Source organism: Taeniopygia guttata, chromosome 7 (genome assembly GCF_048771995.1).
Source record: "Taeniopygia guttata chromosome 7, bTaeGut7.mat, whole genome shotgun sequence".
Classification (NCBI taxonomy): Eukaryota; Metazoa; Chordata; class Aves; order Passeriformes; family Estrildidae; genus Taeniopygia; species Taeniopygia guttata.
In genome coordinates, this window is record NC_133032.1 from 22,019,481 (window position 1) to 22,039,798 (window position 20,318).

The 20,318-nt window shown below is 41.2% G+C and overlaps 1 protein-coding gene across 4 annotated transcripts in view; it reads right to left on the minus strand.

Moving 5' to 3' along the window:
• Positions 1-20,318, minus strand: part of PLEKHM3 (pleckstrin homology domain containing M3) — a 91,669-nt gene that overhangs the window by 33,844 nt on the left and 37,507 nt on the right. For all 4 annotated transcript variants that reach the window (XR_003961358.4, XM_032749444.3, XM_072932354.1 and 1 more), the window contains exon 6: positions 14,314-14,377. Coding sequence is in view for 3 of the 4 variants with exons in the window: in XM_032749444.3 (XP_032605335.2) it covers positions 14,314-14,377 (64 nt within the window). In the remaining variant the exon portion in view is untranslated. The remainder of the gene's footprint in view (positions 1-14,313; positions 14,378-20,318) is intronic.

Here is a 20,318-nt window from a genome sequence, read left to right on the forward strand (position 1 = left end):
TCTAAGCCAGCACCTGTCCGTTCTCACTGCTGGAGTCACTCCTAAGCTTTGACCTGAACCTTTCCTAAGAACATTTCAGTTTACAAAATAAGTTTACGAAACAGAGAAACCCTGAAATCACACACTACAAGCTGCAGAAAAATGCATCATGTTTCAAAAGTGTGGCAGTTTAGCATAAACTAAGTAAAGAGTATGCCAAAGGAACAGAAACCAAAATTTTCACTCTTGACTTATCTCTTTAACATAGGGGATGTCTCAGCAGACACCTGGCAAAGGATTAAAAATATATGCCTGTCTCTTAAAAAGAAAATAGCATCAAGTTTAAATTAAAATTTTGCTGAGTTCAGATTCTCTTCTACTTACAGCACACATAAAGAGCAAGGTCTGTTTCTAATCCAAAGTCTTTGTAGAGCAAGCAATTGTTTAATTGGTCAAAACTATGGGTGAGAGGTGGTTAATGATGGCATCCCAGTCAGCAAATGACAGAGAGTACAATGCAGCTTTTTCTTCCTTAACTGGTCAAGGAATCCATCCCAACATCATTGTGGACACAGGGCCATGCTTATCACTGCTGTACCTGGAATACATTGGGGTACACTACTTGGTGACAACAGAAAGAAAACAGTTGTGTCCAGAGGTCCAAAGCAATTTGTGTCTCTGAATAGCCCCAGTGTTCAGATCAGAATCACTGTTCACCTCTCCGGATCAGGAAAAACACTTCTCTAAGTTGCCACAAGACAGAAAGCTATGGCTTTGCACACAGCAGCTCCTGTGTGTGTCACATTAGGAATTGTATAAAAATACACACCCACATGTACATACATAAAAGCCAGGCCCTGCCCTCAAAGCACTTACAGTTTAAACCAGCAAAGCAAACACTGCTTTTTACAGTAACTGCCACATATCTTCCATCTAAAATGGGACAAGCTGTGTTTTGGAGGAGCCTCCCATACAGGTTTCCTGCCCACACTGCAAACCATCCCTCTGGCCAGAGTTTGGCTGCAGGTGACAGGGCTGCCAGGAAGAAAGGAGAAACCAGGAAATCAAGCAAGATCAGCTACCTGCCCCACTGCCCAGCCTCCTGAACCTAGCCTGGGAAAACTCAAGCTGTACTGAAGAGCAAGAGGGGAAGGCAGAGGGCATTGTCTGCAGCAATGGGAGAAATAAAAGGGGTGAAAGGGTGGTAGCACAATTATTTTAGATGATTTCTGAAACAGAGGCTTCTTATACAAGTCAATGTTATGAAAAAAGGTAAAGCAAACTTTATCCTTGGAAAGCTTTGTGTTAAGTTGCGGAGAAGTGTAATTCTGAAGAAACAATTGCACAAAGTAAGTGAGGGGAGTGGAAAATGCAGGGACTGCCAAACACAGGCAGACAAGCCAACGTTGGCAAAGGCTGCAAGAGTCTTTGTGCAGTGAGAAGGCAGGACACATGCTCTGGGTTATGTGTTTCCTGATTCACCAGGAAGACAGAAGATAAAAGGCAGCAGTGGCTGTGGTACAAGTTGAAGTCCCTTTGGATGCATCACATTAATATGATTATGAGGACAATGTGTGACCAGTCAAAGTTTAACTGTCAGGAGGGCTGCTCACCCTTAGAGGTTTCCTGATCCTTCTATTCAAAGACTGGAAGTTACTTATAGTTCCCTTGCTCTATCAAGGTGATGTTTTCACAAACAAATGGACAGCCACCTGTCCTCAGAGAACAAGACCTGCAAAGGCCATAGACCAGAGCATCCACCAAACCAGAGTGGCCCACTATGTGCAGAACAGGGCTCTTGTTCACAGACAGCTTTCAGAAGCAGCAGGTGTTGCCCAGGGGCCTGTGACCAGTGTCCCTGTGTCTGACCTTCACAATGCATTTCTGAGCCCACGGCACTGCCCTGCACTGGAGGAGAGGCAATCCCCTGATCTCTGGCACACGCTGAGTTCTAACTCTGTCCTGACTCCATCCCTCATCCTAGCTCCCTGGACTGAGCAAAGTCTACCTCCGAAGGCCCCAGTGCCAAGACCCAGCTGTTCCTCTATGCAGCACAAACCCCCAGCCCCCATTACATACAGCAGAGAAGTCAACAAAAACTCCTTGTATGAGGACCTACTTACCAGCACGAAGGAGGGTTGCACAAACCAGTCCCATGGGAGAGCAATACAGTGAACATGGTGTTGCAATATATGTTTTCATATTAAAAACCAAACTAGAAAAGTGGCCAAGGAAACAGTGGCAGGACTTTTCAAGTCTGTTGAGAGTTTTAATCCAGAGATGGTAGCCTAAACTCATGACTTGTAATAACTTTCTGTTTGGGAAACAGAGCGAGACCAAAAACTCGGCATGAAAAAACCCTATTACAGAGCTAGAGTTTGTTCCTGAGAGTCGCTCAAATTACAAAAGACATTAATAGAAGCCTCTGGCTGGGACTAACTGAAAAGCAATCAAATATTGATTAGACAATACAAATATTGATTAGATAAAGCATGCAAGACACCTCCTAACTCAGACTGTGTCATTTCCACAGATAAACTATCCCAACAACTTCAGCAGGAACTATGGGAGAGATGTGTAGAAACAGAAGGACAAATGAGTTAGCTGTAATCCATTAGCACTTCACAATGGCCTTCCACCCACTTAGTACATCAGGGCCACAGAAATACCCAAACTTGGCATCATAGCCACATAAATCAGTACTGAAGTCTATCAGATATGATGAACTCTCTGGATAGGAAAGAAAAAACAGCACAGCTTTCAGACATTTCTGAGGTCAGTGAGTGTTTGTTTTGAGGGCAGGGCTCCTGTCAGCATTGCTAGATAAGAAGCAAAAGGTACTGAGTGAGACCTCCATCCCTGCAGGAGCCTATGTTGTGAATTTGAGTGAGAGTCATTGAAACTCCTACCCTGTCTGTGCATTTTTACCAACTTCTAAAAGTGCAGTAATGTTTACATAGAATGGAGATCATAAATACCTTTGATCACTTACATTAGGACTGTCAGAACAGACAGTAAAGGGAATACAGCTTGCTGAGCTTCCAGATACACTGCTCTGCTCACTGTGAGAAACTGCCAAGGTTAAGAAATCTAGATTCTCAACAGTGTCATGGTATATTACAGCCACATAAAGAGATTCTGGATTAAAATACTTGTCAAATTAAATTTGCCACTCTGAGTAATTCCTACTATATGATAATAAAAGTAAAATCTGACACAATCTAAATAAAAAAATCCCTTATTATGATCCAACATAATGGAGAATCAACAGATTAAGGATATTTTAACAGAAGCTATCCAGAATCTAAGAGTAGGAAGATAAAGCTATGCACATCTTTGACAAGATATTCTGCCAGCTCTGGCACAAGGGGCAATCAACAGAGGCATCATGTAACAGCGCCTGTAAAGACTGTGGCTAAGTGATCAGGGAATAAACACTGAGATGGAAACTTGTGAAACGTCCCCAGTGTCCCTGAATCCTCAGATGGAGACCTGCAATTTCCTCAGGTATCAGAAGCAATGGAGGAAACTCTACTTATTATCCTCATAAAGGAGATCCTGCTGTTACTGCTCTGCCTAAGAGCCTGGCCACCAGGGTTAAGTATTCTAGGTAAAGTGGTAAAAATACTATAAAACTCAGGTTCTGTATTCCTGCCACTGTGAGACAAGCTGAATTTGCCAAATGGCTTTGTGACCCCGCCCTTGTAAATCAGCTTGTTAATCATTATCGTCATAGAGGCGATAAAGTTATTTTATGAGCCAACACTGAAGCAGTAACATTAACTACTTATGCAGGGACTGGTGTATTTCTCTGCAGATAACATTTATTAGAAGGCATTCTCTTTAAAGACATGGGTTTGCTTCATAACCTTCTTTTGGAGCACTGAGCAATCTGTTTCTCTTATTCCTCCAGTCTGATCTACATGTCAGACACAAGTGATGCCTGGAGGGTATGGGTTAAGTGATATGAAATCCCTAAAACACCTTGAACTACAGGTTCACATCTAAACTGGATTGTCCTGGCCTCTCCTCCTGACAGAACAAAATTTATGATTATTTCTCAAGGCCAGACACACACTTGGCTCTATCTGAGAGACAGACATAGACAGAATTTGCCAGGAGGCACTGACGCAATGCAGAAGAGACATGAAAGGCCAAGAGGCACTGAGAAAATGGAAGGGGTGGTGGACATGAAACTCATTCATGATCCTAAATTACATAAATTGAAGAGAAAGTACTTTAATTCACAGGAATAATGTCACAGGCATGTCTGGCAGAAGGAATCTACCTGAAGGAGCAGTCTAATAACTGTGCACAGCTTTCCACCATCCTCTACAGAAAAGGTTTCTACCACCATTGGTTGATTTCTTTCTACCTCTCCAGAAACAGCTAGTCTGAATCACGCCTTTTCCTAACAAATTCAGAGGTAAGCTCCAGCTTTGCCTGGACTTTGAAGCACCACAGAGAATATGCTTCCTGGACCGAATCAAAGGGCAGATAAAATATCCTGAAGAGACTGTCTTCAATTCACCACCTGAATGCTCACTACCCTCCAAATTCCACCAGTGGAAGCTTTGTGGAGGAGGACTAAACATTCACTAACCTTTCTTTACCTCCAGGACAGATGAGAAATATGCTTTTAAAGGAACTACCAATGATACAAGAAAACAGATCTAGAAAAAACACCTTTAGAAACATCTAGTCTGTTCCTCACCCTCCAGCACAACCAAAATAACTGACTTGCTTAAAAACTTCTCACCAGAGAGATACCACAACAGTCCAGTACTCAGAACAACTGGAAAGTCGTTCCTAATGCCTGTCTCGGATCTTTTGCTGCAGTCAGAATCTTTACTTTACACTCTACCTCCTATCCTTACATTGCAACATCTATTTCAGAAACCATTTTCTGACAAATTCTCTTGTCTGTCACAGGTAATCTTTGTCACAAGCCAGGACAAGCAAAAGTGGACTGGGGCTGCAGAAAAAATACAATGATTGCCTTTACCTATTTGTTTACTGGATAACAAGCAGATATTTTCTGCATTTATTAAACATGCAAGTTGAGCATAAAGCTGAAATGGCAAATGCAATCTCTGCCTCACCAAGATTTCAGTGGGGTCAGGACTCTGTGATAAAGCACAGACTTGGAAACAAGTGTGCTACAATATGCTCAGCAAGGGACAATGCAAGTTGCAGAGAAAATAAAGGGAAACATTCCCTGGCTGGGAAGTTTCCAGTCATTTATATATAGGGAACAGACAATGCTTGTGGACTGCTAATTTCCTTGAGGATTTTTTCTCTTCCGTTGGCCAGATTCTTAACACTACAAATTCTTGTTATGATTTCAATGCACAATTAATCTTTACTTCAGAGGAAAAGGAAATGGAAGGAGGAAGGATGATCATGAGGTAAAAGTTTCAGAGAGGCAGATACCAGATCTTTTGTGCAATATACTAATCAGCTGGCTTTCCTTGCTCCATTTGGATTCCCAGTCACCTCTTTCAGACTGCTTGTCTTGTTTATTTAAATTACAGGTGATTTAAGGGAAGAATGATCTCTTACTATTTGTATGCATGCACACTACAGTCAGTCACTGTGCACTGCTATATGACAAAATTAAAAAGAATACAGCAGTAACTTCAGTTGTGACAGGCATGCTACGGGCCACAATCCCAGCTCCCAACAGCAAGAGTGATACCACCCCACCCTCTCCCTCCACAGGTCCCTCGCTGTCCCAAAAGCCTGTTCAGCCTGTGGTACAGGTGACAGCAGGGTGGGCAGGAGCAGGCGAGGCCAGGGACTCTGTTCCCCCATTGCTGACACCAGCGCACATTGTGCCACACTAGCTCATCACCCACACAGGGCAGAGAGCAGCCCGAAAGGAAACCGTGCAATAAACACCGCAAAGAACAAAAAGAACCCCACAAAACCAAGTGCCTGATACTACAGCAGAGCAAACTAGATGAGTGAGATTTGAATAAACAGAAATCAGAAGCTCCCTTTGACTTGTTTGCATCCGGCAGTCTGCACTGATGGCAGAGCCATTTGCTGTTCACAGTCCTTCTGGAGTAAACCCCTGAATATGTTTCACTTTAATTTCCTATTAGAGAGATACTCCACAAATTAGCCCCTAACTAAAATAGGCACTGGGAAGAGGAAGAAATACAAGGTCAAGAGCAAACACTGCTAATCTCTGACAAGCACACATAGTCAGGGGGCAAGGTGAAGATGGAGTTTTACATCGGCTGGGAGAGAGGAAAAACAAATTGGTGACAGTTCAAGTCAATTTATAGCAGTAGACAGAGAGGATGACAAAGTTCCTCCAAGCCCTCCCCCACTCTTCTCATTGAAAGGAAGAAATGCCAGAAATTTCAGCAGGTCTCTGGATGCAAGCTGACACAAGTGGAGATGGAATTGTCTCAGTGTAAACAGCATGCCTGGAAATCACCTGTGCCAGCTCCCCCGCCAGCTCTGCAACAAGACTCACACTCACTGTGTTTCAATCGTCTTTCCTCCTTTCTCCTTCCCTCAAGGTTTCCAGGCAGCTAACATGTCAATTTTGTCACACCCCAAGTTCTCCAGATCTTGTTGCAGGGATGAATTATAGGTTGTTTTAAGAGAAAGGTATTCAAGCAAAGGTTAAAGGCTGTTTTAATCAAACAAGGTTGAAAGAGTACAAGGAATTTGGCCGGTAGAAAACAGAAAGCACATTACTTAGCTTAAACATATACGTGACTCTAAATACAGAAGCAAATATGCATTCAGGCAGAGAGTATATATATGCTTTTTTTTAAGATTAAGCAAGCAATTGCATGCAGAGATATTAACTGACTCTACATGCCCACTGAGCAAGATGTTATTTTGCGAGTGATAGCACAAAATTAGAAACTTTCCTGCCTTGCATAAGACTGATCTGGGCATTTCAAGGAGGAGTCCTCTGAAGGATTTTAGAACAAGAAAGCAACATACCAAGAAAATGGCTAGGGCTACTCTGAAAAAAAACTCTGTGAGTACAAAGTATATTTAAAAGAAAAATCTTAAAAAAAAATGTTCTTCTCTCATCCAAGCAGGTAGCTTTCAGATAGTATTTTATTTCTTGAGAAATCTGGTTTTTCAGGATTTTAGCCCTAAAGGAATACCTAGCTGGCTCTCCCAAATCATCATTTTATGTGAAGTAGAGCAATGGGCTCAGAGCTCAATCGTTGACACTGCTAACCTGCATCTCCAGTACTGGGCTTTTCATTCTGCATAGCAGAAAATAACAGAAGAAACCTGTTTTGCACAAGGCAGCAGAAAAAGGGTAACTTATATTACTGCTGCTGCTTCTACGGGCTGAAAAAAATTAAAATATCTCTGTAGATCTCAACTCAAAAGCTCCTGTGAATCCCTGGCACCACTACTCGGTCATTTTAAACAGAGTTTCATTCTGAAAAGCCACACTTATCCCAAGTGGCCTAGATTACACATTCACAAGGAAAAGGACTACAAGTATTTAATAAACCCTGTTAAAAATTCTGGTTTCATGCAGTGCTGGAACCAGTCCTACAATTAAAAATATGTACTAATGATCTTGCTATATCTTGTAGACTTTGCCTGCAATACCTAATTCAAGATGAAGTTGTCTTCCTGACAGCACCTGCCAAAATGTTCCTAATCGGCTCTCCATTGCCCAGCCTGGCTGGCTCTGCCATGCTCTCTACCTGAGAGCCACTCTGAATGACAGCAGCTCCCTTCCCCAGCAGAGCTGAGGTAAAAAGGAAATGCCAGTAAGATCACTGCCATTACCGCTAATTGTAACCAGAGCTGTCAGCACTTTGGGGGATTACACACACACCGGGAATATCAGCTAACCTGAAGCTTCCTGTTCTGTTGAAAGGCAGCTCAGTGCTGGCAAACTCCAGAGAGTGACAAAAATAAATAATGTGCCAGGTGCTTTAGGATGACCCTGCTTGAGCAGGGAGGTTGGACCAGATGACACACTGTGGTGCTTCCGACCTCACCCATTCTGTGATTCAGTGATAAAGGAGCCACAGGGAAGTAGACAAGCTGTTTAACTGCTGCTTTGCTATCAGATATTTTAATATTTATGAAGACAGATATTGTGTGTTTTTGCCATCCTAGGACTATTTTTGTCAAAAATAGGTTAGAAACTATTGTAAAATAGTTGATAGTTGTTAAGAATGTACTGCTAGTTTGGTTATGGTAAAAGGGGTTTAAAGGGGTAGCTGTCAGAAATACAGTACTCTACATACCATAAAACACTTACATAAAGTGCACCACCCACAAGTGAAATGAGCCAGCCTGGACAGAACTCTAATGGGCCAATCAAGCGCCTTAAACCTTCATGCAAATGAAGGATCCAAAAGGGCAAAAAACAGGATAAAAAGGGGGCTTCTGACCCACCAAACCCGTGCTGCTCCACCTGGAACACTGGGGACATCGCTGCTCAGCAGACCCAGTGCCGGTGCTGCAGCATCCTGGACCTGCACAGGAATGCTCCTGCTCGCCCCTGGGCCCCCTTGCTTTAGGCCTTTCTTTTTTTAGTACAATAAATGTTGAAATCACTTCAAGTACCAGGAGCGTGTTCCCGTTTTTAACAATTTTCATATTCCTCAGCTAATATACTTACTTTAGAACTATAGCTACTTTAGAACACTGTCAATCAGGCACAGCACATAAAGGATGTTATAAAGACAGCTATTAACATTATGCCATTGTGGCCTAAGATGCATCCCTTTGCATAGTTCATGTAGAGAATATCTGGTATTATTATACTGCAGTAACACACTGCAGGACTTACACCTCTGTCACACATGCTGTGCCAACCCTTGCTTGGGAGGCTGGGGATGTGAATCAGTGTTTTCCCAACACTGCTGAACTATGAACTGTGGCAGCTATGGCACAGATGATGTGCCTGGCATTGTACTGCCCTTGTTGAGGACAGTCAGTTCCCACAGAGGACTATGACAGACAAATCTTCAGTCATCTCAGCATAGCCAGGCCTGCCCAAAACCTAATTCTCCTTCTCATTTTCCACCTCCTGCCCCTCAAGCAGAAAAAGGGCTTGCCTAAAATTAAAAGAATTTGCTGGTACAGCTACATGGGTAAACCTCTTTGGTAAATAGAAGTTTAAGATTATGCAGCTTATACTGAATGACTGAATGACACAAATGACAGCAACAGACTTTCTCATGGATACAAATGAGTTTGCACTCACGATTTCACAGGCTCAGCTACGTACACTAAGAGCAGAAGGGCGTTTGTTGTGTACCCAATTCAGTAATATTTCTGAAACCCAAAGTATGCCCAAAGTATTTTTTTCAATCAATACAGCCACATGCACAGGCTCTATGTGGGTTAGATGCTACATCCCATCCTTTTATTGAGTCAATAAAAAGGAACTGCTGGGCAGGGACACCAGCACTGATGGGTTTGGAATTCATGAGGCTGTATGTTACAAATCTATACTAAGCATCTATCAGCAATGGTATGAGGACTGAGTTATCAGAAAAGAAGTTTTACTTATGAAAAACACAGCAAGTAAAAGGCAAAAGAAGTCCACATCTTGCATTCTTTGCTGGTTTTGGGACTGATGAAACAACTTGTCTAAATCAACCTAAAGTTTTGCATACATAAAAATAGTAGGAAGAGCATCTCTGATCTACTCCTTCACTTCTGCCTAGGAGGTGCAATGCAAGTACAGTGTGGGCTAAAAGCTTGGAGGAGTGAAGGAGATTGCATGATTTCTTTCCTCTTCTAAGACTTTCTAATCCTAATCTAACAATATATTAGGCTCAAATTAGGTAGAACTTTTGTTTCATTGAAGCTCATTTTCATTCCCCACACTCTTGTTAGGAAGCCTTATATGCATAAAAGCTTGACCAGAAACATTAAGATTTCCCAGTGAGGAATGCCTCTGTAAGACCAACAGTCCAGCAAGCCCAAAATGCTCCCAGGAGCTGTAATCAGTGCTGTGTGTAATCAGTGTTCCAAACGTCAGAGGAAGATGAAATCATTGATCTGTCTGTCAGTAGGGGAGACATCTTCCTAATCCCTTCAATATCGTATGTCTAGTCTGTAATCTTATAATCCCTTTATTTTATGTACTGTAACTGTGGATATTCTCATTATGGATACTTAATCCTCTCAAAGATGATACATTTCTGGCCTCAATGACACTACTGTGGCATTAAACTCCTCATACTCATTGTGTTTTGCAAAGAAGCATTTCCATTAAGGATTTTTATATGTCCCTCATACTCATTGTATGATCAGTGCCATATTACTGTGAGAACAGGGCTCTCCTGTTCATCCTTTGTCTGCACTGTTCTTCACATTATTTGTAGGTTCATCTACAGGTAGTCAGGAAAGTTGATCCAAAGTCACTAATGTTTTAACTAAATTTCAACAGATTAGTTTATCTACAATGTTAAAATGGATAAATTATACTACATTAAATCCCTGTATGGACATACACATTCAGAATTAAAATGGCCTTAATGCAATTTATGTCACTTTGCTTCCAAAGTAAATGGAGATAAACCAAATGAAAGCTGCTTCTATTTTCAATAACAGTATTTACACAGTGATTCAAAGTAATTCAACTAATCTTTTTAAATTTCCATATTTTGTCACTTCATTATTTTTTCCCTGAGTGTTCCCTTATAAACAAGTCTTCAAATTATCATCTTTTTAAATCTCCCATCTTGCTCACAATTTCCATCCTTGACATCCAGTAATTTTTGTACTTATGTGGATTCTTTTCATTTTACTGTATCATTTAGAGTTGGTATAACCAGGATGAAATAATTGTCATGATTAAGAGAGTTTTACAGTAGAGACCACCACAGAATCACACAATGTGTAAGGCTGAAAAGGCCCACAGTGGGTCATCTGGACCAATCTCCTTCCTTAAGCAGGGTTATCCCAGAACATGTGGCACAAAACTGTGTCCAGGCAGTTCTTGAATATCTCCAGAGAGGGAAAACTCCACAACCTCTGGGCAACAGGTTCCCATGCATGGTCACTGGACAGTAAAGTTCTTCCTCATATTCAGGTGGAACTTCCTGTGCATCACTGCAATATTTTTTGCACACTTATGTATCTTGTTACTTAACATAAAAAGGAGGCAAGATATTAGTTGACTCTCTATGGATGAACCGTCTGAATTTGGAAATCACTACAATAGCCCATTCTAGTCTTTTCAAAAGCTCCCATCAATGTGCTATGTAGTGTAAGGAGCAAGAATTATTTTTCAGAAGAAATACAAGACTCTTGTCTGCATCAACTGCGGTCTAAATCAACATATAACAGAGTAAAAATTGTCAGATTCAATAAAAGCAGGCCCCTAATCACATCTGTAAAATCTAAATGGACAGTTTTTAACTCCTGTTGCATGAACTCTGTTCATACATGCACAAAAGTATCAGTAATGTCAGCAGAGAAGAGAGTTCACACCTCCAGCAAGTTTAGGATGAAGCTATGCTGCACTGTAACAGCACACCACGGTCTATAAGACTAATTCATTTTTTCAGTATACTATGTCTGCTAACACCACCAAATTCAGGAGTGAATACTTGCTTCCTAGCAAGTGGAGATCTCCCTCTTGAAAGCTTTAATTGACTGGAATAACCCTGGATAAACTGCTTAACAGAGATGCAGAGGGTTATGGGTGATGCAGGGCAGATGACATGAGGTTGCAAAGACAAACAAGTGTAGCCAATGAGGTAGAACAGGCAAGCTGTGGTGTTTGTGCCTGTTAAATCACACTTGGTGTTTCTGCCTATTCAGTGTGAACATACCCAATCAGTTATCTCATCTGCTGATACCAGGATTCTAAGAACACCTACCCCACAGGAATGCACACAGGTAGACCTCTGTAAACTTAAATGCAGTACCTGAGGCCTGCAGCAAAACCTTCTGGAGCCCATGGATGCATTTCTGTGTACATACAAATAAAGACCGTCACTTGCTGCTCTTTGGTTACTCACATCTGCACTCCAAGCATTTGCTAACAACACAACTACCAGCAAACCCACTGCCTCACCAGGATTTGGGAAATTTCCAAAATTAAGGTGACTTTGTTCCAAATTTTTTTTTCTCTGCTTTTAACCTCACAGTAAAGTCTTCCACACTAGAGCCCTATCCAGACAGATCCAAGTGACACCAGACAGTCCAAGTATATACTCTGCTAGGTTCATAATGTCTAGGCCCTGTTAAGCTTGGAAAGAGATGTATATTGGATTTTATTTTAGAATAGTATTACAAGCTGCTTAATCTACTGTCAAACGGGCATTTCAACCTTTCTGCAACTATGAAAAGACGCTCAAACCCTATTTTTGAAACTCAACTGCTTGGTAGGAAACTACCATGTTTTCTAGGATCTTTAAAGGGAACTTGCCCAGGAAACAAATCAGCATTAAGCTGGGACTAACCAGGGTAAAGGTTGCTTATATCTGCAGATTACCCCTCTCTGCTTTTCTAATTCACTCACCATGCCTTATCTTTCCATTAATCTTTAATAAACCTTTTAGTTAATTCCCCAAATACATGCAATCTACATGACAGCAGGAAACAGTGCAAAAGCAGTCCATGGATATGAGGAAATAGGCAGCAGAGGAATCAAAAGGAGGAAAAACTTTCAGGATTAAAACTACCTAAACTGCAGGTCAGTGGAAAATGATGAGAAACCAGGAGAAAGCAGCAGTAACGGCAAAGCAGACAGGAGGGAGGGGCTGTTAAGGCTATTAGTATTTATATGACCATCGGATTCATTCTCTCAATGGGGCCCTTCTCTCTTTTCCACTCTGGATCCACTTCAACAAAAACAGTCAATCTGATTTCAAACTTGGAGCCTCTGAAATGTAGGACACCCTCTCCATGCTGACAACGAGGATATAGCTAGATTAAAAGGTAAATGTAATTTAACCCACCCCAGCAGAAATGGTAATCAAATTATATTGCCTCTAAATATGATAAGTTTGGGCCCCTCAGGGGAAGAGAAGGTGTCTTGCAAACACAAACACAAAGAAACATGTTATAAGAAAGTGCTAAATCAATGCATGAATTATGACTTCTACCCTCCTTCTTTCCCCCAGGATGCTTGATAAGCTGCTGCTTGCTTCTAAAATGTCTACTACCAATGTTAGGAACTGATTAAGCAGCTTACAAAGCACTGGGGGCTAATAGACAGGCCCACCAGGGAGACTGCAGCTCTGGAGTTAAGTAGCTCGCGTTTTCATGGCTTGATTATTAAAGATGAGATAGCAGAACATGCTGAAAAGATGTGGAAACAGTTTCAGACCTCAGGCAACTGGCCTTTTTATTTTATATATGGAATCATTTATATCCTGTGATTTTACCAGCCAACAAAAGCCACGTTTCCCGTTGTTCTGTAGTCTTCAGCTCTGAGGGGCATCTGAACAACCTCAACTTAATGTGTCAACCAAATATCCAGAACTGACTATGCTACTCTTATCCTGCAAAAAGGCACCACTAGAGAAGGGAAACATAGGTGAAAGAAGCTTAAAATACTGTTTTACACACCACTGGCAACAGCATTAGTGTGAACACTGAAGTGCCCAGGTCAACCAGCACACTTCACCTCATTGCTTCCTTCACTGTGCATCTGAGCATTGGAGCACATTCACCTTAAATACCCTATTCTTCCTTTTTCAGCTCTTTTTCTCAATTTTGTCTGGTTTAATCTGTTACAGAATAAAATTCTGCTGTTCAGGTAAATGTACTTCAAGGTTCTTTTAGTTGAATCAATAACAATGCAAAGACAAATTCTGCTGGCACATTACCTCTTCCACGGTCACATCTGTCATGGTAACACTGCAAAGCTCAGCTTTGTGTAGTGGGCTGGCTGAGGTTTGGGGGGAAAGGGGTGGGGGTTAGGTCTCCCCCTGCCCCCTCCTCATGGCAATGCCCAGCTGACTTTGTAAAGAATCATGCTGCATTAGGAACTTTACAAACTTCAAAATTCCCAAGCAACTACTATTTCAAGCAAAAAAATAAATACTACTTGTCACCTGTTGGCTGAGACTTAGATGAGAATTTATTGAGCAGATGAAAAATTTCTCATAGCAAAGTTCTCTTTAGAGACTACAGTTTTCTTTCAGTCTCTTTCCATCCCTGTTTGAACACTGATGCTCTAGGCTTTCATCCCTAATCAATGCCACTGTTAACCCATTATTATACTAAACTACAAACCACACAACTTGGAAGTACAGGTATTTAAGCTATGAAAGGCTAGAAGAGAAATGCACAATTAGCTCTGAAGGCAAGAACAGGTTCCATGTGTAACAGGTAGAATAAATCAAAGACACTCACCTGCTGAAGGTCTGCCAGAGAATAAAGATGGATTTGTTGAAGAAGATACTCTCTGGGGAAGATCCTGAAAAGAGAAAAATGGGTATGTGTCACACCCTTTTGACTGGGAAACTCCTAAGTTTCCTCTCCCCACCAAATAATGGCAGGACAGTCATGTTAGAGAGAAAGAAACTAGAATTATATCACCCTCTAAGCACCAGCTATTTTTACAGTTTTCTGCATGGGCACAACAGTCCCACAATAAGAATAATTTCTGTGCCAGTGTCATTATCATATTGTCAGGTGATATACTGAGGCATTAATAGCCACTGAAAGCTCTTTCTGACCACGGACAATGATTCTTTAAACAATTAATGCACCAATAAAAACAAATAATGCAAATAACACATTAGAAGTATTGCTTATGGTCTCAGACAAGATTCCTGGTTTGCTACAATGCTGTAACACTTAGTTTCACATGTGATTTATGGTTTTGTAACTGAAATAACTATATTGGGAAAAAAGGCCACACAGATACTCTTCTTAAGATCAAGCTGACTGATATCAATCCCCTTTCCATACAGAAATATATATATATTGGTATAGACTCTATAATGACTTACTTAAGAAAGCAGTATTTACCTAACATAAGCCAAGTTTCAGGCAAGACCATTGCTTATGTACTGACAGAGCTGATAAGTAAAGCTAAATTACAGGAAACTGAACAGAGAAGAGATGCCCTAATTAGACTGATTGGCAGTAAAACAAAAAAACTAGGTTAATATAACATCACAGAGAAAACAGAGGAAAAAAAGGACATTGGAACATTAAGCGGATATTAACTAAAAACGTTTATGAAAATGTATCTTCTATAAAGATGTCAGGAACAGAAAAAGAACATCTATCTTTGTGTTCACACAGAGAGAAACAACAATCTAACCAGCCTTACTTTCCATCTACACAGAACAAATACACCACCACACTCAGTTCTCCTGGGGAGGGGAGATTACTCATGCAAGAAAAGCAACCAAGTATCTTAAGAAGTGAAACTATTGCCCACATGTTCTCTTTCAGAGGAGATATTTTAAATCCAGTTCCTAAATCTCCACCACATTGTTTAAACGCAATACAGAAATTAAACTCTTCATATTATTAAATGCATGAACAAAGCTCTGGCAAAGACTGGTTTGTAATGGTAGAGCTGAATGGCAGTAAACAGAGAGACCACTGCACATGTTCAAAAGCACCCCAAAGATAGTGAAAGCTGATATGAACTTACACTTTATCTTGATATATAAGACTATTGAGAAAGCACACAGTAGCTCAAAGAAAAGATTTTAGAAGCTGCAACAAATAATCAGTAAAACACCAATGAAGAGAACAAGACTACCAAAAGCAATCTCTCCACAGAACATGGATTCTAAGAAATAATGAAAATAACTCTGTTTCTGGTATTCCATTAGCTGTCTTAAACAGCCTTACACTGATAGTTTTCAAAGCTGTATGTACTGAAGAGACTAGAACCTCTCACTGCTGCTAAGGTGGACAGTACAAATAATTCATAATTCCTTTTGTACTTTTGAAAAAAAAATTAAGATTTACTGAGGTAGGAGGAGAAGAGTTTTACAAGCAAGGCACTGACAACTGCAGACCACCCACCTTATGGCACTCTTCTGGAGCTGGACTGTGCCACTGCTCCTTCTCACTCATCAAGTCTATCCACTCTACCCACCCAATTCTCAGCTGCAATCTCACTAGGGCATTGCCATTTTTCCCTTTCGGCTCTGTAGGTTATACTTTGCTCCTTTTTCAGGGGACTGTGTTGCAGTGGCTCTGCTGCAATACACCTTCAGAATACATTTGGCACAATGTCAAAGACCACTGGAAAACAGTCAAAACCCAGACTTCAGACAACATATGAGACTGGAATTGCTCATTTGAACATAGTAGACATATTACAAATAAGGAGTAAACTCTGAACAGCATTTTAAAGCATTAGTATTTTTTCAGCTCAGATAGAATTTCTTTCACTAAAATTTACCATCATTCTCCCCTGATCAATCAGGTAGGCACTAAACAGCTTTGCCAGAAGCTGTATTATCTGCTGATGCCCTTACAGCACTGCTAAGGAAAACCATTAGCTAATGAAACATTTCTTGTCCAGGAAATAGCCTGAATAGCCCATAATGCAAAACCTGTAAATGACTAGTATTGATGACTAACATCACACTCCCCTGCCTTCAAGGCTGGCATTTTACTTCCTTATTTCCTGCAAGTTCTAACTCCTAGTAAAAAGTGTGCAGGTGAAAAGCAGACTCATGATCAACCAAATTCCTTTGTCAGGCAAGTCTCAGCCAGCACAGGCCCTGGTGACAAATCTTATCCCTATACCTGTCCCATTCCTTAACACATGCTAATCTGCAGCAATAGCTCTGCAGACCTGGTATCCAACGCACGTCCTCCCTTCCAAGTCTACTTCCAGGAAAAAAAAAGCAGGTACTGACCTCCCAGTTTTATGCAGTGTGTACATATTAAAAAATATATATACACACACACACATATATATACTCAGCACTCAAGTGAGAGGAGTGATTATTTCCATTGCTACAGAAGCTGAGGCATAAAAAACCCCACAGTAAGTAAGACTAGTACAGCTTCAGATTTGCAGTCCTTCTACTGACTTGAAAAATGAAAATTGGCTCTCTCTGGTAGGCCACAGAGAAAAATCTGGGCACTCCAAGCTCGCAAATGCAACAGCATTACAGAAGTCATGAAGTAACTGGGCCAGTCCTTGCATGATTCCCAATAAATACAGAGGTGCAAAACACTCCTTCAACATTTGCTCACACCACCAAAGGTGGAAACCATATAGCCTCATGGCTGTGAAACCCTGAAATTGCCTAGAAGGAGGCAGCTCAGCCCCCACTCATATAAATGAGGTGTTTTCACCACACCTGTGGCAAGCTGAGCAACTGCTTCAAAAACAGATCTTGCTGTGCTGCATGTCTGCAATTAAGTTCTTCTCCAGAAAATTTCTATTAGTCCGGTTTGAAAATAAAAACCCAAAGCTCAACAGCTACCTGAATGTAACTGGTGAAACCACCTCCCAAAAATGCATCTGTTCATTGTCAGTTTTTGTCAGCCTCTAGTGGCTGGGGAACAAGAGTATAACAAGCACCAAAATACCAAACCCAAACACATTTTCAAAATAACTCATAAAACGCAGGCAAATCAGTTGAGGCAGGAAATCCATACAGACCAGGTACTCCAGTGAGCAAGAAAATGACTGATGGCTGGTTTCCAACCATTTGCTTGCCTGCACAGGTTCTCTGAGCCCAATGAGGTCATGACTGATATAAAGTCCTTTTCAGTAGGAGGCACACAGGACTAATTCAGAGCTTCTGGCTTCCCAACACGGAGGCCTCCTACCATGTAGCCAGTAGGAAAGTAGTGTCTATGCTATCTCTGTCACTCTGTCATCTACAAGTGAAACTGTTCAAAGGAAACCAAAGTCAGTAGAGAACAGCAGGCGAGATGGGGCTCACACAAATACCACACCACAGCATTTCCATCCAGATAAAGTACTACAAGGCATTCAAATCATCCCAAAATCACACTCTTGTCCAAAAATCTCACAGAGACACAGACCAGGCTAAGACAATGACATTTAGGAACACTTCACTAGAAAATATGTATTTTATTTCTGCACAAGGTTGCATCAGGAGCTTTGAGCATGCTTAGATTAATACAAGGCCTTGATACAAAAACACCAAACATGTCTGAATTTTACTTTTCCCTTAATATAAAGGTCCTTTATAAACACCAAATGGGAAATCTCTGATTAGCCATTGGAAAGCAAAATAAAATATGTCAGTTTTGTAAATCTTTTGATTGATGTGCTACAACTAACTAGATTTTTTTTTAATTGGTCAATTAAGGGCATTCAATAAACAGTGGCCTTTCAGTCTAATCTTAACACAGAAAAGAAACTGGAGTGAACTAGACAGAGGTCAACTGCAAGATGTTAAGACTCATCACAATAAAAACTCAAACCTCTGCAGCTTCAGAATGTGACCTGTGACCCTTGAGAGGCAAATGGTATCAAGAGCATGTCCCACTAAAAGCATCTCCTAAACTTGCCCATTTTGGAAACTCCCGGGCCAGTTTCACCATTGATGAGTCACAGGACTGCTGTGCTGTAAACCCTGGCTACCTGCAATGAACAAACCAAGTTCAATGCTAACCAGCCTATAGCTTTGCCAGTTATTATGAACAATGAAATCCAAAGTCCTGTTGGTTAAAGGTCTCTAAATTGCTTTATTGTTATGTCCTAGATATAAACACAATCAATGCAAGCAGAAAAGAAACACATTATCCAAGACTTTTGATCCAACTAAAAGAAAGAAGTGAGCATTCTCAGTTTCTGATTATTCTTCTTTTTTGCTTGATACTTTGTAATCTGAAGTATAACCTTCAGGCAAGACAGAAATTTCATCTGTTCCTTCTTGGATGATCTTATCAGGTAAGTATTTGCACAAACAAAGGTTATCTTTTAGTGTCCTCCTGCAAACAGAACCACTGATAAGAGTTTGCTTTTTGCATTTGGATACAGTGTGTAGTCATGGTGCTTTGTTAGCACTAAGTAATTGCTCTGCATTTAAAGCCTGTTTATCACCAGCCTAGGTAATTTTTCTTCAATGGGTTAAATACCCTGACAGCTCTGCTAAAGCTACAACCAATTAATCTGCCTATGCCTGACACTTTAACCAAAGCACAAACGTGATAAGCAGGGGGAACTCTTCTTTTTATAGTGCAATCAAAAGAAATCAAGTTAGGTGGCAGGTGGGCACAACCAAGTCTCCTTTATAGCAAAAAGCCTCTTAAAACCCAGGATGTGAGCGGGAAGGGAGAGGAAGGTGGCACCAGGTTTTCATGTGCCAGCCAGGAGTATCTGGTTAGACCGGGTTGAGAAGTGTAAGACTGAGCTGTGACTCACAGGGGACGCAGATGACCCGGTCCAGCACAGCCCTGCATTCAGCCTCCTCTCCACCCCTCTGCAGGAAGCTGCTACACCCACAGCTGGCACAGCACCAGGGTACAAGGCTGCTTCCTCACCCAGCACAGCTCATACCCTGGCACTGCAGCTGACACCTTTGGAGCTACTGCTCTGCACTGCACAGTGAAGCAGCTGAAGGCCAGCACATGCCGATTATCGCCATTCCCGTGGCTTTTCGGCCCTGAACAAGCGGCAAGAGCCCTCTTTGGTCCTGTCCCTGCAGCCATGCACCAGCACCAGCTGCAGCCACGTGTAGAGCAGACAGGCAGGACCTGTGTGCAGTCTGATCTCACTGAGAGTAGCTCCAATTTTTCAGTTACTATTTGGTTCTAAAAGTACAGAGGGGTACCAGTGAGTTGCTAGTTATCCCAAATATAGGTAGCAAGGTAAATAATATTTGCTGGGTTTTCTCTTGCAATTCATCTGATATGGACTTTGTCAATTTAAGGTAGAGAGGTGAGGGGAAAAGGCAGGATTTTTTCCGGTGTTGCTAATTCTTATAGTTTTCTTCAGGCTTTTGATTTTGTATTTCCTTGGAAATCTTAGCTCCTGGAATTTTGCTGAGAAAGAAGAACCCAAACTTTCCAGCCAACAAAAGTTACTCAGAAAAGCAGAGCTTTGGGAACTTAGTGACTTTAAAGTCAAAAGGTAAAAATAAACTAATGACTTTAAACCAAACCAAAACACTACTTATTCATTTAGTTCTTGTGGCATAATAATTCTATGAGCTTATGGAGAAAAGCATGTGTGAATAATTTCACATTCATGAGGTATGAACACTTCTGGTTATGTTCTGGGAACAGTCACTCCACATATCTTCAGCTCACACTAAGTGTTAGATTTATTAGCAAGTATATCCAGGTAAGGTATTATTTTATGTTGTTAAGAAATTCCCTAAGAGCACCCCTATGTTAAAACAGTTACTCTTATCATCCATCAGCAATCCTGAACCAGTTTATAAACTTCCTAC